Below are 22,683 nucleotides of genomic sequence, written 5' to 3' on the forward strand. Positions count from 1 at the left end.
ACTATCAAATACTTAGAGGAAAATATTGGCAGAACTCTTTTCCTCATAAATTTTAAAGACATCTTCAATGAAACGAATCCAATTACAAAGAAGACAAAGGCAAGTATAAACCTATGGGACTACATCAAATTAAAAAGCTTCTTCACAGCAAAAGAAACCACTACCCAAACCAAGAGACCCCTCACAGAATGGGAGAAGATCTTTACATGCCATACATCAGACAAGAGTTTAATAACCAACATATATAAAGAGCTTGTCAGACTCAACAACAAGACAACAAATAACACCATCCAAAAATGGGGGGAGGACATGGACAGAATATTCACCACAGAAGAGATCCAAAAGGCCGAGAAACACATGAAAAAATGCTCCAAGTCTCTGATTGTCAGAGAAATGCAAATCAAGACAACAATGAGATATCACTTCACTCCTGTGAGAATGTCATACATCAGAAAAGGTAACAGCAGCAAATGCTGGAGAGGATGTGGGGTCAAAGGAACCCTCCTGCACTGCTGGTGGGAATGTCAATTGGTCCAACCTCTGTGGAGAACAGTCTGGAGAACTCTCACAAGGCTAGAAATGGACCTACCCTATGACCCTGCAATTCCTCTCCTGGGGATATATCCTAAGGAACCCAACACATCCATCCAAAAAGATCTGTGTACACATATGTTCTTGGCAGCACAATTTGTAATAGCCAAAACCTGGAAGCAACCCCCGTGTCCAACAACAGATGAGTGGCTGAGCAAGTTGTGGTATATATACACAATGGAATACTACTCAGCTATTAAAAATGGTGACTTCACCGTTTTCAGCCGATCTTGGATGGACCTTGAAAAAATCATGTTATGTGAAATAAGTCAGAAACAGAAGGATGAATATGGGATGATCTCACTCTCAGGCCGAAGTTGAAAAACAAGATTAGAAAAGAAAACACAAGTAGAACCTGAAATGGAATTGGTGTATTGCACCAAAGTAAAAGACTCTGGGATGGGTGGGTGGGTGGGTGGGGAGAATACAGGTCCATGAAAGATGATGAATGACATAGTGGGGGTTGTATTGTTAAATGGGAATCTGGGGAATGTTATGCATGTACAAACTACTGTATTTACTGTTGAATGTAAAACATTAATTCCCCAATAAAGAAATAAATTATTTTAAAAAACTACAAAGAAAATAAATAAAATATATATATATATACACTCCTAAAAAAAAAAGAAAAGAAAAAGAAAAAAATCATGTTGAGTGAAATAAGTCAGAAACAGAAGGATGAATATGGGATGATCTCACTCTCAGGCAGAAGTTGAAAAATAAGATTAGAAAAGAAAACACAAGTAGAACCTGAAATGGAATTGGCATATCGCACCAAAGTCAAAGACTCTGGGGTGGGTGGGTGGGTGGGTGGGGAGAATACAGGTCCATGAAGGATGATAAATGACATAGTGGGGGTTGTATTGTTAAATGGGAAACTGGGGAATGTTATGCATGAACAAACTATTGTATTTACTATTGAATGTAAAACATTAATTCCCCAATAAAGAAATAAATTAAAAAAAAAAAAAAGAAATGTAGTGGATTGTTAAGAAAGTAGAAATCACATGTTGTAAGAGGACCGACCTAGTGCGGGCTGTATTGTTATGTGGAAAACTGGGAAATGTTATGCATGTATGAACTACTGTATTTACTATAGACTGTAAAACATTAATCCCCCAATATAGAAATTTTTTTAAAAATCACATGTTGTCAACTTGACTGCTAATTTGATAAATGATTTCATATGCAGACTTACTGTTAAGTGCCATAATATTATCTGTTCCTGGATGGTGGAAATTTATTCCCATGCGTCCTAAAACATAAAATAATTTTATTTTGAGCACAAAATAGAGAACATATCAAATACATAGTTAAATAGCATTACAGAAACTAAAGCAGATTAATCCATAATAACTATCAAAGGCCATACTCACTATAGCAGTTTTAAAATCATCATAAAATAAACATATAGATTTTTTCAAACAAAGCCAATCTGAATAACGAATAAAACAAACAAACAAAAAGGTCCTAGCTTTTAATAGTCTTAAATTTTAATGTAGGTCCTGTATTCCAATTTAAACATGTCAACCCCCTGGATTAAGCATTTTTCTTTAAATAACTATTTATACTACCCTGCAAATTCAAACAGCAAAAGTATGATTAACAAGTGCATAAATTTAAGCTTATAAAGAATAAAACGATAAAGGCTTCATAATGGCTCAAAAGAACACAACATAATTATCAGAATGACAACCAAAGATGGTAAAATTTCTGTAACAGATTATCTCTGGAAATCAAGTGACTGGACTAAAACAAAAGGGTCCTTACACTGCCCCTACCACTGATTAGTTATATGTCTATGGGCATAATGCTCTTCTCTTGATCTTCATTCTTAAACAGACTTCAAAGTTCTACCTACACTGAGCTAAGAATCCTTTTTTTATATTTTTAAAGGCTTAAATACACACACACACACACACACACACACACACACACGGTTGAGACCACAAGTCCCACAAATATTAAAATTTTACTGTCTGGTTCTTTATAGAAAAATTTGCCAACCTCTGGTTCATAAGTTAAATATAAATCAGGTTCTTCAACTAATTACCTCTTGGGCTCAGAGTAGAAGATAGATTGGGGCCAAAAAGAGTGCCCTGTAAGGCATGTGGCCCAGGTCTGAAAGGCATTCTGGCAGCTAGAAGCTCTGGCACTATGGTGTCTCTCCATTTCTTTCTCTATCTTTCTCTATCAGAATGTGAAAGTGGCTCAGGAGTGATTAAACCATGCATGCATGAAGTTCTGGATACACACACACACAAAAAAAAATTTTTTAAAGGAAGATATAGACATTTGGGAACAGGAAATGGATGTTGTAAAAGAAAAATGAAACAGAATCGTGTATGGAAAGATATATACTTAGTTTTCATCAATTCCTTAAACAGTTACTGAAATAATGCTTTGTGTAAAGTCAGTGTAACAAATTCATCTCTGCAAATTCTGTAACTATGTCAGGACTATAATGAAATTCTCAGAAAAAAATGTTCGATATAGGTCATAAGTAGTATTTGAATAAATTAAATAGAGGTCAACAGTACTGGATGCAGATAATACAGATGTGGTTGACATTTATTTATTTTGGATAGAGACAAAGGGAAATTGAGAGAGAAGGGAAGACAGACAGACACCTGCAACACTGCTTCACCACTTATGAAGTTTCCCCCTTGCAGGTGGGAAACTGGAGGCTTAAACCTGGGTCCTTAAACATAGTAATGTGTGGACTCAATCAGGTGTACCACCACCAGGAGGACCCTTGCTTTTTAGAATAATACAGTGGTACATAACTATAAAAGGTCAGTCATCTGATATCAGTCTCTATTAAAGGATACAGGAAGTAAACACCACTGTCAAGTTTTGTCTGTTAATAAGGAAGAATAAGGGGACAGATATACCCAGCAGAAGATACCGAGCAGGGTACACACCCTACCATGCACCCTGGGCTCAAGCCCTAGAACCACCTGAGAGCAGAAGGGAAGCTCCACAGATGGCAGAGTACAACTGTGGTCTGTCTCCCTATCTAAAATAATAGAAAGGATGAAAAGAAACCAGCCAAGAAGATAGAGTTTTGCATGTGTTAGGCTCCAGTATGATAAGTAGATATAGATAGATAAATAGATAGATAGATAGATAGATAGATAATATTGAGTAGGCAAAAACAGATGATAGGTAATATTGAGTAGGCAAAAACAGAGCATTTGCTTCAAATAAAAGATGGAAAGACATGAATTCCTTGTCAAATCAATGTTTGCTTCAATAAGGCCATCCTATTTTCTTAAAGACATGTAGGTCATAATAATCTGTGAAAGGTTACTTTGTATTAAGGGGAAGGGGAAAAATAAAAACTTGAGAGTGTAATGTCACTTGTATAGGTGTGTGTGTGTGTGTGTGTGTGTGTGTGTGTTATGAGAGTGTAGTTAGTAGTGCAAAAATAAAAAATTCAATTCTGATCCAACTCTCCTAATTTTACCACAAAGCACTGACTTCCAATTAAAAACTGGTTTTAATTCCACATTATTTTAAACTTCCTAATTCAGTGGCAGATATTACAACTATCCCTAATTCAGGAGACTGTTTTGGTGATAATTATAATATAGTTACATTATTTTCAAAAATATATTGCAATGTTTTCTATAGGAAAATCAGTAAAGATTCAGTTCTTAAATCACTATTTTTTAATACCTTGTAGATCTTTTTATATTTAATGAAAGCTAAGTAGAAGTTTAAAAACTAATGCTAAAAGAGACATCTGACATTATTTACAAATATAACTGCTCTATGTACCTTATGTTTTCTCAGCTCCAAAAGTCATTTAAGAATCCCTAAAGTTATATTTTACATCACACTGAGTGAAAGAAAGCTCCTACTACCACCACCTGGGTGAGAACCTATTAAAATAAAATATATCACCATACAAAGAATTGGTCTTCACAGAAGGGAGAATTTATATTCTGGCATTAGTTAACTATTCACTATATCAGGGTTCTCCTCATTGTTTTCAGATAATCAAGACCTCATCTGAATTCATTACTATTGAGGCTAGCATCCAGGGGCACTAGATGTGATTTACTCTAAAATAGCTGTCAGCTTCTTCTGAGGTATTCAGATTTAACAATAAATAGTGAGTCACTGGAAAGCCTGCCTAACAACCCAACAAGAGCTCAAGATCACTATTTGTTAGAACCTAGAAAATGGTTTCTTTTTTTTTTCTTTTAATATTTATTTATTTCCTTTTGTTGCCCTTATTGTTTTATTGTTGTAGTTATTGTTGTCCTTGGTGCTGGATAGGACAGAGAGAAATGGAGAGAGGAGGGGAAGACAGAGCAGGGGAGAGAAAGACACCTGAAGACCTGCTTCACCTCTTGTGAAGCGATTCCCTTGCAGGTGGGAAGCCGGGGTACCGTCCAAATGGTTTCTAAAGAGACTCTTTAAACTAGTCAAGAATATTTATAGGTGGACGTAGTTCCTGAAAGTTAGGAATGTTGCCTAAACATTTCTAGACTAATAAAAGGTTAGTACGAAAAGAAAGCAAGAGGGAGTCGGGCGGTAGCACAGTGGGTTAAGTGCATGTGGTACAGAGTGCAAGGACCAGCTTCAGGATCCCAGTTCGATCCCCCAGCTCCCCACCTAGGGGAGTTGCTTCACAAGCAGTGAAGCAAGTCTATCGGTGTCTATTTTCCTCTCCCTCTCTCTGTCTTCCCCTCCTCTCTCCATTTCTCTCTGTCCTATCCAACAACGACGACATCAATAATAACGACAACAATAAAACAAAGGGCAACAAAAGGAAATAAATAAATAAATATTAAAAAAAGAAGAAGAAAGAAAAGCAAGCAAGACCAAATCGGGCTGAGTCTTACTCAGCTTCTTTCATCGCCTATGCTATAATCATTTATAGTAAAGGGTTAGTTTGCAACCATTACATCAAAAATACTTTTTTTATGTTTTTGAAATTATGTTCCCAAGCTTAAAGGGGTGGGCATCTTTAAGTCTTCTAGAGACAATCTTTGGGTTTCTTTCCATTATGTCTTAGAACTTTTCAGCCTGACCTAGAAAAATGAAAGTTCAGCTGTTCTCATATTATCCTCCTCTATCCCACACTTTTATATTCCATATCTCAAACTGAACCATCCTTAAAGGTGCAGCAAGATAGCGAGGTAATAAATTTGCAGTATATATTTACTGGAAAAAAAAAACTGAGGCAAAGGCACTATTTTTCTTAACTGAGAGATAAGAGGGGAAAAAAGAAAAGACATCTGAAAATAGTAATAGGTGTAGGAGCAATTTAGAAAGGAAGTGAAGACAGGATAATTTTTAAAAATGAAATATATATATATGTATGTATTTATGTATGTACGTACGTACAGGTAATTATAGAATCAGCCCATATTGGTAGCCTAGGGAAAACTACTGCAGTTTCCAATGGAGGGGATGAGAACTCTGGTGGTGAAAACCAGATAGAATTATACTCCTATTATCTTATAATTTTGTAAATCAACATTAAATCACTAATAGAAATATGTTTTAAAACTAAATGGAAATAAAATTCCCTAAAAAAAAAAATAAAAATATTAGGTGATACAGAAAAATGAAGAAAATAAGATTTTAAAAAGCAGTGTTACCATTTTGATATTAGTCTTCCAGTCTAGGGACTGTATAAATGTTTTCTTTCTAAAAGAAATTATTTTGAAGGATGAATATGGGATGATCTCACTCTCAGGCAGAAGTTGAAAAACAAGGTCAGAAAAGAAAACACAATTAGAACCTGAAATTGGCATATCGCACCAAAGTAAAAGACTCTGGGGTGGGTGGGTGGGGAGAATACAGGTCCATGAAGGATGATAAATGACATAATGGGGGTTGTATTGTTAAATGGGAAACTGGGGAATGTTATGCATGTACAAACTATTGTATTTACTGTTGAATGTAAACCATTAATTCCCCAATAAAGAAATTAAAAATAATAATAATAAATTATTTTGTAATTTTATTTTTCTTAAATATATTGTGTGACTTAAGTTTTACAACTGTTATGGGATTATTAGAAAGGGCATAAAATATATAGCAGCAAAATAAAAACTGATTCCCAATTCAGATAAGGCCATTTCTTTTTCCCTTTCTTTTGTCCAACAAATACTGCTGTTTAATCAGCTGTGAAAACAGAATCAAGTGTGTGACATCTGGTGATTTTGTTAATGCAGTCTGGTGCTGCCAGTGTGACAGTTTGTCACCTGTCCATGGTCTGCTATTTTTAAATTGTTCCTGTCAGCTAGCTATCTTTTAAGTATAGCGTAAAATACAAGAGTTTGAAAGGTGGAAGCATACTTGATTTTACTGAGTTAAATTATGCTGGAGATTTCTGAGACCACATCCTATTTCTCCACTGTAGAAGGTCTAATAAATGGAAGTGACAGAGAATGGAAAGTTTAGAGAATAGGGTTATATACAATTATTTAGATGAAAAATCAGACTCACAGAAATAAGAACAGAGGGGAAACATAAAGTAGAACTTGGACTGGGTTTGGTGTATTGCACCAAAGTAAAGGACTCCGGTGGGGGTGGGGGTGGACTTTCAGGTCCTGGTACATGATGGTGGAGGAAGATGTAGGTTGGGGGGCAGAGGGGGAGAGTTTTACAGAAAATTGAGAAATTTTACATATATATCATCTGTATTTACTGTAAGCCATTACTCCACTCCCATTAAATATAAGTCTCAAAAACTGAATTCACATTCATATCCAAAGGCTAGTTATAAGAGCTTACTCCACTGTTATTCTAAGTCTTGGAGTCCATGTAACCGTATTTTTGTGTTCAAGCCCAAAACTAGAATTGTTAGTTCATAATTAATTAGGCAAGTCTCTTCACTCATAAGGAACAACTGTAACATCTTTCTTTAATAATTCAATATACTCTTTTGTGCTAAGTCTGAAAGAGTTTCATTAAGAGAAAGTGAGTGCTAGGCCAGAGATAGCTCACTGGGTAGGGGGATGTACTTTGTCATTCTCATGGTCTCGATTCAAGTCCAGGGGTCACATGAAAGAGGCTATGTCACTATAGTAAGCTCTGGTCCTCTGGTGTCTATCCATCTGTCTCTCTACCAGAATGAAAAAGTGGCCCAGAGTAATGAAACTGTTTATACACAAAGCATAAAGAAAGTGCTGTTTCAAAAGAAGGATGTAAGACAACATGTGTGTGTGTTCTATTAGGTTCTAATTCTCTAACCATCTTCTCTATAAAGTTGAAGTTACATCTCTCCAGAAAAGTATCCACCCAGTATAAAAATATGACATGTAAGAATTAAATGGAGTTTTAACTTCCATTTGATGAAAATGTGTGAAAGCTCAGTTCTATAATAGTCTATGTTCTAAATAACCAGGAAGTAAAAATTGTGAGCTTAGAGTTGAGGTTAAAATCTAAGTTTAAGAGGATAGTTTTTTGTTTGTTTGTTCTTTTTTTCTTTTCCCTCCAGGGTTATAGCATGCTGGGCCTTGGTGCCAGTATTACGAATCCACTGCTCGTGGGGGCCATTTTCCCCATTTTTTTTTTTTTTGTTGTTGTTGTTGTTGTCCTTGTTATTTTTTTGCCATTGCTGTCAGATAGGACAGAGAGAAATCAAGAGAGGAGGGGAAGACAGAGAGGGGAGAGAAAGATAGACATCTGCAGACCTGCTTCACCGCTTGTGAAGTGACCCACTGTAAGTGGGGAGCTGGGGGTTGGAACAGGGATCCCTGCCATGGTCCTTGCACTTTGTGCCATGTGCACTTAACCCGCTGCGCTATCGCCCAGCCCCCAGAAGGATAGTTTCTGATAACTTATCAGTTCCTTTGTGTATATGCTACCTCATTTCAGACTATAGTTTCAAATAGTTACAACAAAATCTCTGGAGATCATAACCTGGACATAATCTTTGTCTTTTTAGACTTCTCAAGGTTAAGGGTCAGAGCAATAAGTTAATGTTAAAGCACAGAGCTGGTACACCTGACACCCCAGATCCACCATATATGCCAGAGCTGAGTGGTGTTCTAGTCCCTCCCCCTCAAAGATAAAATAAATTAGAGAAAAAAAAAACACCTTCTTAGATAGTTACAATATTATTATTATTGTTATTATTATATAAAGACTAAAGAGAAGTTGAGAGGGGTGGGGGAGGTAGAGGGAAAGAGACAGACACCTGTGGTGCTGCTTCATCAGCTCGTGAAGCTTTCCCCCTGCAGGTGGGGACCAGAGGCTTGAACCTGGATCCTTGCACACTATAATATGTGCTCTCAACCCAGTGCGCTACCACCTGGCCCCTGATCATAACATTGTATATTAAAAGAATTGTTGGGAACACTCCCTAGCAGGCACGCGGAAGAAAAATGTATCTTCTATCCCCCTTTCTCAAAAACGTCCAGAGCAGGAACAAATCAGTTTTTGCTGATTCAGACTCTTGACTGCTGATAGTTGTGGAATTTGATATTATAGGAGACAAAATGATATGGGTCAGAGGAAGCTAGCACAAAAATAGGGCTGGAGCAATAATTCATACTTTCTAATTAATAATTTATAGGAGTAAGAAAAAAAGAGCATAAAAAATAAAAATAATTTAAAAATAAAATAAAAACAAAGCATATTTTTTCCAGAACAAACAAAATGTTATGAAGGTATGTTTCTTCTGAAACAAGAGGACCTCTAAATTTTATACAAGGGGATAGGCTCTGAAATACAATACTTAAATTTAAAGAATAAAACACCACATTACAGTGTGCAAGGATGCAGGTTCAAGCCCCTGGTCCCCACCTGCAGGGGCAAAGCTTCGTAAGTGCTGAAGCAGGTCTGCAGGTATCTCTCTGTATATCTTTCTTTCTCTCCCTCCCCTCTCAATTTCTGTCTCCAATAAAAAGTAAATAAATAAATAAGATAAGATATCTAAAAGAGGAAGAATAACCTGAGTTTGAACATGGCAATGCACACGTCCTGCCAAGCGAGTCGCCTTTCTGGCCAGAATCTTTCCCTTCTCTTTTATACTATACCTCTTAATCCTCATAGTTATGAGCAAGACTGAGTACCCCTTCCCAGTCTTAGAAAAGAGAGCAGAAAAGAAGTTCCTCCCGGGGCCGGATGGTGGTGCACCTGGTTGAATGCACATGTTACAGTGCGCAAGGACCTACGTTCAAGCCCCTAGTCCCCACCTGAAGGAGGAAAGCTTCACAAGTGGTGAAGCAGGGCTGCAGGTATCTCTCTGTCTCCCTATCTCCCTCTTCCTCTCAATTTCTGGCTCTTTATCCAAAAAATAAAGATAAAAAAAATTTTTAAAAAAGAAAGAAATTCCTCCCACCCAGGTTCCATTCCTAACTCAGTCAACTCAAAGATTTCTATACTTGGAAAATAAATAAGGATTTAGTTGTCATTACTTCTTCACCTGTCTCAAATACCTCCCAGAGGCACTGTCTCAAATGAATAGCAGAAAAAGTTCTTAAAAGATACAAGAGGGCTGGGGAGATCAGCTTAATGGTTATGCAAATAGACTTCCCATGCCTGAAGCATGAACGTTCAACCGTCCAGGTTCAATCTCGAGCCCCACCATAAACCAGAGCTGGCAGTGCTTGGGTTTTTTTGTTTGCTTTTTTTAATGGGGGGGAGGGGTAATTAATAAAATGTACTTCTATTACAGTTAAGAACTTTAGTTTGAAATTTTTAAGAAATCAGAAACAATCAGTCCAATTTTTATTAGAGCATTATTATTTTCATTATTTAAATAAAGGTTCTGTGACTGGATCAGTGCCATAGATGTATTTCCATGAATGTGAATACAGTACATTCCTTGTATATGGAAGTCCCTGGTTTGACCCCTGGATGAAGTAAAGGGAAGAGTTTCTAGACTTGTAGAGAGTCACACATAGGTTGTATAGCCTCTTTCTCTTGAAGTTCAGTCACCTGGGTGTTTATATCCTTTGATTCAGAGACCCTCTGATTTTTCCTTAGAGAAAAACTGTGGAGCTGCAGAGACAGTGAATAGGGAGCACATAGAATTTGCATGCAGAGGTCCTAGATTCTATCCCTCAGTTCATCAACAGCCAAAGTTGAGGGGTATTCTGGTCTGAGACAAAGGAGGAGGAGGAGGAGGAGGAGGAGGAGGAAAAAAGAAAGATTATGTGCATATGCTAAAACAATGGTCTAGTTGGACAGTTTCTCATAATGGATTTTTTTTTTAATACTGCAGAAGGCAGTTTTCAGAAATGGATGTAAAAAATGATTAGGATAGTCAGCGCATGTGGCACAAAGTGCAAAGACCTACATAAAGATCCTGGTTAGAGCCCCCGGTTCCACACCTGCAGGAGTGTCACTTCACAAGCCATAAAGCAGGTCTGCAGCTGTTTGTCTTTCTCTCCCCCTCTGTCTTCCCCTCCTCTCTCCATTTCTCTCTATCCTATCTAACAACGATGACATTGAAAACAAAAACAAACAAACAAAAAAAACAAGGGCAACAAAAGGGAAAATTTAAAAAATGATTAGTTTGATTTTTCCTCTATCTCACTTGACATTTTTATCATGGGAAAGGAGGTAGGACTTTTTTTTTTTCTTTATTAGGGGATTAATGGCTTACAGTCAACAGTAAAATACAGTAGTTTGTACATGTGTAACATTTCTCAGTTTTCCACATAACAATTCAACCCCCTCTAGGTCCTCCTCTGCCACCATGTTCCAGGACCTGAGCCCCACCCCACTCCCCACCCCAGAGTCTTTTACTTAGGAGCAGTACACCAAACAGTAGGGGAACTTTTAAAGTTTCCTACAATGACTTTTAAGGCTGGCTTAGTGCGCAGTTTTCCGTAACTGGAAAACCATGAAAGTTCTTTCCTAAAACATTAGTCTTATTACTTCTTGAATTTCTTATTTTGTCATTTGTCCCACTGACCTACACCCTCTCTTTTTTTTTTCCTTACCCTAAATCAAGATAGCAGTTAAAGATTTCTTAGTTAATACATTCTGAAGATAAAATATTCTAGAATTTCATTGTGAACATATTTTCATCATGTTCATTTAAAATATACCATAAAGTACTTTATCACAAATGTAATGCCCTATTTTATTATACTTTATATTATTAGGTATACAATTTTTGGTAGTTATTGTAATTTAAAAGAATTATTTTTAGGTGGTTTAGGTAATGACAGAATGCATATCCCTCTGTAATCACTATGGATGACAAATACAGATTTCTGGTAACTTGCATTTAAAGCTTTCAACACTTAGCCGCAATCTACCTCAAAGGGCATGAATATGCAGACAAAGGAAGGTTAAATTTATTACTCTGACCAGCCAGTAAGTAAGTACACTATTAACACTTCTAGCAAATAATTCATAGATAACATCTGAGCACTTTTTAGAGTCATGATTCATACTCTAAGTATAGGGTTTATTTTAATGATGACACAGGCTTTCAGGAGGCTTATTAGTGTTTGTCCCTCCAAGTAGAGAAGACAGAGTCAGAATTTAAACCCTTTCTCTTAAAGCTTGATCACCTAGATTAAAGTATATGTCAGGGCTCATACATATACAAGAGAAAACACAACCTAAGTGTCTAAAGTTAAGGTCAATCAATAAATTTTGAAGACCAGATAAAACAATGATAATGCTTATTATATGGAAGACAGAAGATACAGACCATCATCTATCTCTCTCTCCTTCTCTCTCTCTCTCTCTCTCTGTGTGTGTATGTTCTTATAATTATCTTCCCCCCTCCCCCTGTTATGGGGGGGGGTCATTGCTAAGGCTTCATCCTGGCTCAATTTATATAAAGACAGACAGAAAAAGGGAAAGACATCACAACTCTGAAGCTTCCTCCAACACACCTGAGTCACCTGTATGGCAAAGCAGGCGCTCTATCCAGGTGAGCCCTTTTTGCCAACCCTTTCTCCATTTTTCAAGGTTAAAAATAAATAAATAAAAGTTGTCACTTAAAAATTCTAACAGCAGCATCATGCTATGAGAAAGAAAATGAACCAAACAGATGGTAGTATAAACCAGATCTAAAGTCACCCAACTGGAAAGGAAGACAGGAAATTCAAACAGGCTAACCAGAGAACAAGAATGGGATAATGCAGTTGGCTATGGAATGGTTGGTTATTCATAGTAAATTACTCTTGGGGTTATAATGAACTAAGAAGCTGCAACTGCACTGAGACCATTTAAAAAATAGTACATACTAGTGGTCTGGGAGGTGACACAGTGGATAAAGTATTGTACTCTCAAGCATCAGGTCCCGAGTTCAATCCCCAGCAGCACAGTACCAGAGTGATGTCTGGTTCTTTCTCTCTCTACTCTTTTCTCATGAATAAATAAATAAAATCTTTTTAAAAAATACTATACAGGGTAGAGGCTTTCCCATATATGGAAGCTTTATATTTGCAAATGTAGTGAAAATTCAGGCAGAGATAGCTGACATGTGATTAAAAAGAAGTCATCGTAAATTAGGTATTTATACTACTCCACAGTGAAGTATCCTCCACTTTATCAATGTTATTCTCACAAAGCATAATTGCTCCTGCTTAACCAATACTCACAAAATTCTGGAAAACTCTTTTGTAGATTGTAATCTAATATCCTTTCACAATCTTTTATTGCTAGAAGAATACTACACTAAGATAAAATAGAAATGCCTAATGAAGAAGGGTGGACTATTTCAGAAGAATTGGGAGACTCACAGTTATTCATGATAGAGGAGACAAATGCAGCCTTAAAAGATACTCAAAACACAAAACAGTCTGTAAATATCAGGTCTTTTTTAAACATCATTCTCACTTCTAAGTGAAATGTGCTTTAAATTACCAGCTATCTAATCTTTTAACCAAAGAAAGATGTGTTAACAGTGACTAAATATATATTACTAAATAGAGGGTTTTTTTCTTTCAGTTTCTGTACCATGTGCGCTTAACCCACTGCGCTACCACCCAGCTCATTTCAATTTTTGAAGGCATTAAATAGAGCTTTTTTCAAAAATTCTTTTTCTTTTAAAAAGTATTTTATCTTAATGAGAGAAAGAGATGCAGAGAGAGAGATAAAGAAGGAGACCCAAGCACTGCTCAGTTATGGCTTATAGCAGTACCAGGGATTGAGTCTGGGGCCTCTGAGCCTCAGACATCATTGTCTTTTGTATAACTATTTATTATCTCCCAGGCCCCCAACTCTTTTAATACATACATACATACATATATATATATATATATATATATATTTCTTTTCTTTCTTTCTTTCTTTCTTTCTTTCTTTCTTTCTTTCTTTCTTTCTTTCTTTCTTTCTTTCTTTCTTTACCAGAGCACTGCTCACTCAGCTCTGGCTTATGGTGGTAGGGGTGGAATAGAACCTGGGACATTGGAGCCTCAGGCATTAGTCTATTGGCATAACCAATATGCTATCTACCCCCACCCATCTTTTCTTTTTTTTTTTCCCTTTTGTTGCCCTTGTTGTTTTATCATTGTTGTGGTTATTATTGTTGTTGTTATTGATGTTGTTGCCACTGGATAGGACAGAGAGAAATGGAGAGGGGAGGGGAAGACAGAAAGGAGGAGAGAAAGAGATACCTGCAGACCTGCTTCACCGCTTGTGGGGCTTGAACCAGCATCCTTATGCTGGCCCCTGAGCTTTGAGCCATATGCGCTTAACCCTCTGGGCTACCACCTGACCCCCTCTTTTATTTTCTTCATTGCCTGTTAACTACTTTATTTTCAGTGTTAATTAAAGAGAAAAATGGAAAATCATGACTGTGACAGGAAAATAATGAAATGGATTTCTGGTATGGCTTGAGAAAATGACCATGTTCATGGTCAGTAATACCCTGCATAAGGTCCTGTGGAGAACCAGAGGAGATCAAATTTCTCACAATTCCAAAGGACCTAAGGGTTTGTATAATATGAGCAACCCTGACACTGATAATCTCCACAAAGGTATTTGAAAACACCAAGGGCCATTCGACAGTCTTAAAGTATATTAGCACTCATAAAAGAACTACTTATAAAGATGAATGTAACATCTTTTTCTATCATCAATTTAACTGGTTCTAAAAATAGAACATTCTTAGTATTTGGGACATTTTGTCTTTATTTAACCCAAAGTGCTAATATACTTTAAGACATTTTGTGTTTCTTTGCATTAGAGAATGTAACTGTTCATAAGTCTGTGTAATGAAACTTCCTATACTAGAAAGGTAATTCTATTTCACTAAAATGGAACCCTTTTCTATGAAGTCTTTGGTTTACTAGGTCTCACATTTTCTTGCTCTATATGTGGAGTTAAATGTGTTCTCTAGAGTCACTTGAATTTTCCAAATGCACAAAAGCTCAGAAAACTTGACTTCTGGTATCTTGCTATCACTGAACTACAACTTTAGCTATCCAATTCATACTTCTGCCAGATATCAACCAAAGCAATCAACCTGGATTATCACTGAACACACACTTTTTTTTCTTTAAAAAAAATCAATTTCAAATACATTCCACAATGTTTTACATAAGCAAAACAAAACAAAACTAAAACACAGTTACTAAAAAGCTGATTATTTTATTAAAACACCAAGCAAGGAATGGACATATGAATATTCCTAACCTGCAAAATGATTCCTCCACATTATATCAGCGAAACTCATTGGTGGGCCACTGGGAGGGTAGTGTTTACCTTTCAGAGGCTCATGATCAGTCCTTATCATATCCATTAAGGAGTTCTCCAACGAGTGCAAGTTAAAAGTGTCATAGGGCCTACTCCGGTCCTAAAAATAAAATATAGAACAACAAAACAAGGCATAAAATTACTTTATCATACCATATATATTTGCTTCTTAACGTGAATCAAAGTTGCAGATAGTGTAAATTACACACAGACTTTTTTTAAAAATTATCTTTATTTACTTATTGGATAGCGACTGCCAGAAATTAAGAGGAAAAAGGGTAATAGAGAAGGAGAGAAGGGGTCAGGTGGTGAAGCACTGGGTTAAGTACACATAGAACAAATCTCGAGGACCTGCACAAAGATCCTGGTTGGAGCCCCTGGTTCCCCACCTGCGGGGGTGGCGGGGTACACTTCACAAGTGGGAAGCAGGTCAGCAAGTATCTATCTTTCTCTTCCCCTCCTCTCTCAATTTCTCTCTGTCCTGTTCAATAAAATGGAAAAATGGCCCCCAGGATCAGTGTATTTGTAGTGCCAGTGCAATACTGCTTCACCACTTGGAAAGCTATCCCCCTGCAGGTGGGAACTGGAGGACTAGAACCCAGGTCCTTGTGCATTGTAACATGTGCACTCAACCAGGTGCACCATCACCTGGTCCCCACACAGCCTTTCTTTTCAATAAGAATAATTTTACTTGGGATAGGGAATATAGCACACAAGACTTTAATGGCTGAGGCTCAGAGGTTCAGGTTCAATTCCAGGTAACACTAGATACCAGAGTATAGCCGTTATCTGCTCTTTTTCCCTCCCTGCCCCTCTCTCCTGCAATATATATATATATATATGGAAATTAAATTTAATGAAAGTTTTCATAATTAATTATATAATTTTCCACAGTATTATTTCATATATATGCCTCACAATTTCAGAGTGGCTCTCTCTTAAATGAGCTTTAAAAAAAAAAAATTCAATTCAGTGGTTAAGTGATGATTCCCTTGGTTGAGCACACATTATCATGCACGAGGACCTAGTTCAGGACCTAGTTCAGGCCCTCATCTCCACAACCTCCCACCCCACAGTGGGTGGGGGCTCACAAGCAGTGAAGCAGATCTGTAAGTGTTTCTCTATCTCCTTCTCCTCTCTCTCTCTCTCTCTGTCCTATCAAGTAAAAAAGAAAGGGGGAAGAGATGGCTCATTTAATTGTCTGCACAGACAATTAAAAAAAAAAAGTAAACTCAAAAGGAAGAGTCAAGTGAACTGGCTTTGCTATCTGCCCTTTATCACCTAACCTAACTCCACTGAATAGTCTAGTCAAATAACCACCCCCCAGGAAGACTATAATTGAGAATTTAGTATATAAGCAGAATCGTTTTTCTAAGGGAAAAAAAAAAGTAACATCAATTTTAACAGGTCTCCTTAATGTTTATTACCAAAAAGGTCCACACATTAGTTACACATTATATAAAAACAAAATGTGAGTTGGACAGTAGCACAGCAGGTTAAGCGCACGTGGCGCAAAGCACAAGGACCAGCCTAAGGATCCCGGTTCAAGCCACCAGCTCCCCACCTGCAGGGCTTAACAAGTGGTGAAGCAGGTCTGCAGGTGTCTATCTTTATCTCTCCCTCTATGCTTTCTACCACATTACTTACAAATAATTTTTAGTAGTCTGAGTCTTGAAGACAGATGAGATCGAGGCCTAACTTTACTATAGAACACATTTGGTTTGCTGTTGGTTAAGAAAACTCGGGGGGGGGGGGGGGGGGCGTAGCAAAGCAAGTTAAGCGTTAAAAGCTCAAGGACTGGCTCAAGAATCCGGTCCAAGCCCCCAGCTCCCCACCTGCATGGGAGTGGCTTCACATGCAGTAAAGCAGGTCTGCAGTTATCTTTCTCTCCCTCTCTCTGTCTTCCTCTCCTCTCTCGACTTTTCTCTGTCCTATCCAACAAGGGCAACAAAAATGAGGAAAAATGGCCTCCAAGAGCAGTGGATTTATAGTATAGGCACTGAGCCCCAGCAATTGTTGGGCATTAAGGCAGCCCTCTACCCCATCCTACATTGCTGATACTATGGCCTATTTACATAACCATTGCAGGGGAGTTGCTTCACAGGCAGTGAAGCAGGTCTGCAGGTATTTGTCTTTCTCTCCCCCTCTGTCTTTCCCTCTCTATTTCTCTCTGTCCTATCCAACAACAGTGACATCAATAAGACTAATAAAAACAAGGGCAACAAAATTAATATAAATATATATAAATTTAAAAAAAACAAAGAAAACTAATAGAGGAAGACACCAAATTCAAGTAAGTGACAGGTGTTTTAACAAAAATGTACACAGTACAATGGAAATTAAGTTACATCGATTCCTTAAAGAATAGATATTCACCAGGACTTCATTAAGGCTTTTTGTCAGCACTATTCTATCGCTTCCAGTGGATTCTTTTTTTGTTGTTGTTTTCTAGCTAGAGGGTGAGAAACAGAGGGAGAGACCGGGAGAGCACAGATACCACACCATCCAGCCACAGCTTGTGAAGCTCCCCTTTTGCACTGGACTGTTAAATGGTAGCCTGAGGCTTTGAACCAGTTCACTCTACTGCTCCCCTAGCTAGCTTGCTTGCTTATTATTTATTTATTTATTTATTTTACTTATTTATTTATTGCCACCCAGGTTGTTGCTGGGGCTCAACGCTGGCACTATGGAGAATTCACTCCCTTCAACAGCTTACACACACACACACACACACACACACACACACACACACACACACACACACACACACACTGCCTTTTCTCTTTTATCTGTTAAGATAGAGAAAAATTGAGAGGGGGAGGGAAGCAGAGGACAGAGGAACATAAACAACTGCAGACCTGGTTCACAGCTTATGAAGCTTGCCCCTTGCAGGTGGGGAGTGGAGGCTTGAACCCAGGCCCTTGAACCTGGGCCCCTGCACATGGTAATGTATGCCCTCAACTAAATGTACCTTTGCCCAGCTGCCTTGCATTGGACTCCCATAAAGTGGCCTGAGGCTTGGAACCAGGTCCTTGAGCTTGATAAAGTGTGCCACTCTACTGCTCTCCTAGTTCCTATGTTTTTTTTTTTTTTTCAAAAAATTGCATTTTACAGAATCATAGGATATTCACCAGTCACTTGAAAATGTGTGAAATCTGCTTTAGTTATTTTCGGTATCTTCAGTATTCTCATTGGTAAAATGGAATTTTACCTGTGAGTATTCAACTGAAATTACATAAGCATTTATTTTGCAAAAACTGTACCAAAGAGCAACACTTCAACATTATTCAGTTTAACGTCACCTCCCACGCCCTCCCATTTTTTTTGTAACCTCCACCCCATTTTCCTTCTCTCTCTCTCTCTCTCTCTCTCTCTCTCTCGCCTCCAGGGTTATTGCTGGGGCTCAGTGCCTGCAGTACGAATCCACTGCTCCTGGAGGTTATTTTTTCCCCCTTTGTTGCCCTTGTTGTTTATCGTCAGCATTGTTGTTATTATTGCTATTGATGTCATTGTTGTTGGATATGACAGAGAGAAATTGAGAGAGGACAGGAAGATAGAGAGGGAGAGAGAGTAAGAGACACTTGCAGACCTACTTCACCATTTGTGAAGCGACCCGCTAGGGGGCTTGAACCTGGATCCCTGTGCCAGTCCTTGCACTTCATGCCGTGTGCACTTAACCCACTGCGCTACTGCCCCATCCCCCCCCCCCTTTTTCTTTTTAACACTCATATATCACTGGATGGGAAAGACACACGAACTATTTTCTTTAGTTCTCCATTTTGGCCTCCACATATTTTATGAGATCTTCTCTTTTACTAAAGGTCTTCTTGAAGATCACTTGCTTGGTGTGAGTTCAAATTAATCAGTAAAAACTATGTTTACTTAAGGCATAAAGCTGAATTTCCAGAAAAAGCAGGCTTTACCTATCCCCTCAAAAGTTACTATACATTGTCAGAAGAAAAAGTTAAAGGTTAAAAAGTGGCACAGTGAGGGCAGGGGTAGATAGCATAATGGTTATGCAATGGACTCTCATGCCTGAGTCTCCAAAGTCCCAGGTTCAATCCCCCACACCACCATAAGCAAAGCTGAGCAGTGTTTTGGTTATATATTTAAAAAAAAAAAAAAAGTGGCACAGTGAATAAAGCATTGGACTCTCAAGCATGCGGTACAGAGTTAAATCCCTGGCATACCAAGAGCCAGAGTTGTGTTCTGGTTCTCTCTCTCTTACTCTTTCTCCTGAATAAAATAAATAAATCTTTAAAAAAAAAAAAAAAAAAAAAAACAGATCCAAGAAAGATGACAGAGGACCTAAGGGGGGTTGTATTGTTATATGGAAAACTGAGAAATGTAATGCATGTACAAACTACTGTATTTACTGTCAAATGTAAAACATTAATTCCCTATTAAAGAATTTTTTTTAAAGAAGGCAGGCTGATAAAGTAGCAAAGTGACAACCTATTTTGACAGTGACAATCCTTGAATGAATACAGGGAAGCTTTGTGTCATACATATTCATACTTCTAATTAGAGCTCTACAGATGTTTCAGAAGAAGCTCCTAAGGTTATGAGGAGATAGAAAATGGTTGTTTGAAGGTGCTAAAGAATCTTTGCAGTGGTCTGGGAGGCGGTGCAATGGATAAAGCATTGGATTCTCAAGCATGAGGTCCTCAGTTTCTTCTTCTAGCGTTTGCCCTTCTTCCGTAGCCAGTCAACAGCGTCAGGTTGAAAGCTGTCAGGAGCTGCCTGTTGCTGGCTTTGAAAGTGACTGGGATCCATGTGGATTCAGTCGGCTAGGAAGGATCGTCAGTTTCCCCAATGAATGGGTACTCACGGGATGCACCACGAGAAGGTCGATCCAGTTTAATCCCCGGCAGCACATGTACCAGAGTGATGTCTGCTTCTTTCTCTTTCTCTCTCTCTCTCTATCTTCATGAATAAATAAAATATTTTTTAAAAAAAAATCTTTCCAACAAGGACAATTTGTTTGTTTGTTTGTTTGTCTGAATTTAAATGGTTAGCATAACCTTTGGCACTTTCAATTATTATTATTATTGTTATTATTATTATTATTATTATTATTATTATTATTATTATTATTATTTTGCCTCTGGAGTTACTGCTGGGGCCCAGTGCCTGCACTACGAATCCACTGCTCCTGGCAGCCATTTTTTCCATTTTATTGAATAGGACAGAGAGAAACTGAGAGGATATAAGTGAAGATCCAAAGCTGTATCTGAATTCAAAGTCAATGCCTAGTAAGTATAAAAAAACTGTCCCAAGATGCTAACCCATCATATGGATAGTAAATGAAAATTCTATAGAAACATAGCATTATACTCTCTTCCCTAATCCAGCTTTCTAGCCCTATTCACAACTCTGACACCATCTTCCCAAACAATATTTTTAAGTCCACCTCCACATTAGCTAGCAAACTCAAGTAAAAATTACTGAAGTCATGGGCCCATAGGAACATACCTAAAATAGACTTCCTAGCTTCTTTCCACCCTAAGATCCATAATCTCATCTGCTCTATTTCTACTTTTTGGTTTCTCTTTATTAAATATTTTGTCCTGCTTTTGCCCTTCAGCCACCCGGCTGCAGATGTTCCTATGATTTCCATCCTGACCTCTCTGGGCTGACAATCTCACCAACGTGTCCTGGAATCTCATCTCTCCAGAGCCCTAGCCCAACTAGGAAAAGATAGAAACAGAGTAGGGTTATGGAATAACCTACCAATGCCTATGTCCAGTAAAAAAGCAATTACAGAAGCCAGAATTCCCACTTTATGCACCCCCAAAATAATTTTGGTCCATACTCCCAGAGGGGGAGAAATGTTAGGGGAAGATAACCAGAGGGCTCTGAACCCCAATGCCTTCAGGACCCGGAGAGTGAAGAGGTATAGGTGTGACTTAGAAAGGAAGAGAAGGCAGAACCATAGAAAAACTGGAGATATATATATATATATATTAAATGATTATCAGGAAATTGGAAGGGATATGGGGGTAGAGGGGGCTAAACTGAAGCAGTTCCCATAGTTGTCAAGTTAACAAAAGTACATGTAGAACAGTTAAAACACTGGTTCCTGGCTTCCAACTTAAACCCACTTCATTGGTACTGGGAGGTAGCATATTAGTTAAGCAAAAGACTTTAATGCCTGAGGTTCTGAGGGCTCAAAGGTTCCAGGTTCAGTCCCCAGCACCATCATAAGCCAGAGCTGAGCAGTACTCTTGTCTCACTCTGTATCTTTCTTTCTCAATAAATAAAATAAAATAAACCACGTAATCATAGTTTTGATGAGCCAGAGCCTCAGCAAAAGCATAGCTTCGCTGTTCCTGGGCTACTTTTTTCATTTGGACAGAGACAGAGAGAGGGTAAAACACCACACTACCAGAGTGCCTCCACTGCCATGGCATTCCTCTGTGTGTCAAAACTTGAACCATGTATGACAAGGCAAGTGCCCTAGTGGGTGAGCTGCTCCTCTAGCTCTTAATTATACTTTTCAGAGAAAATAAATGACCAGAGCATTCTTGTGACAGGTTAGTTTAGAAAGTTATTAGACTGGCGAATTATTCTGGAGATATATATATATATGTATTTTTTTTTCCTTTTCTTTTTTTCCTCACCAATGCTCTTGCTTGGGCTTGGTGCCTACACTGCTCCACCATTCCCAGCAGTCTTCTTTTTTTTTCTTTTTCTTTCTTTATATTAGACAGTGAAAGGGGGAAATAAAGTCAGGCAGTGGCACACCAGGTTAAGTGCACATAGTACAAAGCACAGGACCCCCAGCTCCACACCTGCAACGGAGTCGCTTCACAAGCTCACAAGCAGTGAAGCAGGTCTTCAAGTGTCTCTAGCCTTCTCTCCCCTTCTCTATCTCCCCTTCCTCTCTCAATTTCTCTCTGTTCTAGCCAATAAAATGGGGGGGGGGGCCTGCCAGGAGCAGTGGATATGTAGTGTTTTTGTTTTTAAAGCACAACTTTGAAATCAGGTATCTGGTTTTCAACTTCCAGTTCTGTCATTTTCTGTCATGTCACTCTGAACAAGCTTCTGATAAACCTCATCTAAAAAACAGAGGCTGGTAATTCTCTGTTTTCAGTGGTAAATGACAGAACGTACAAAAAAGGCCTCTGTAGGTGCTGGGTCCTGCAATGTTAAGGAGAACACAAAACAACTTCTGTGTTGTCAACTCTAAGTACTGAAATGTAAATGTAAAAACTTAGAGGTCTACAGATGCTGGCCTGACAGAATTCACAAGTGCTCAACAGCTGAAAACAGATGGTTATATAAAATACATGACAGCACTTGAAATTAAATGACAGGTTTTAAAATTAATCTTCAGTGCTGAGAGATTTATTTTCTCATGAAACTAATTCTATCTGTGCCTCATCAATTTATATTTGCTGCATAATATTCATCCTTCTGGTATTACAAGTAATAAATGTTACTGAAATA

General features: G+C 38.0%; 1 protein-coding gene across 12 annotated transcripts in view; it reads right to left on the reverse strand.

Moving 5' to 3' along the window:
• CPEB3 (cytoplasmic polyadenylation element binding protein 3) overlaps positions 1–22,683 on the reverse strand; it is a 306,673-nt gene that overhangs the window by 201,790 nt on the left and 82,200 nt on the right. For 10 of the 12 annotated variants that reach the window (XM_060192002.1, XM_060191970.1, XM_060192023.1 and 7 more), the window contains exons 3-4: positions 15,172–15,331; positions 1,790–1,846 (exon numbers count right to left, since the gene is read on the reverse strand). In XM_060192002.1, coding sequence (XP_060047985.1) covers positions 1,790–1,846; positions 15,172–15,331 — 217 coding nt within the window. The remainder of the gene's footprint in view (positions 1–1,789; positions 1,847–15,171; positions 15,332–22,683) is intronic. The other 2 variants (XM_060191997.1, XM_060191990.1) reach the window with 1 other exon arrangement.

Source organism: Erinaceus europaeus, chromosome 1 (genome assembly GCF_950295315.1).
Source record: "Erinaceus europaeus chromosome 1, mEriEur2.1, whole genome shotgun sequence".
Taxonomy (NCBI): Eukaryota; Metazoa; Chordata; class Mammalia; order Eulipotyphla; family Erinaceidae; genus Erinaceus; species Erinaceus europaeus.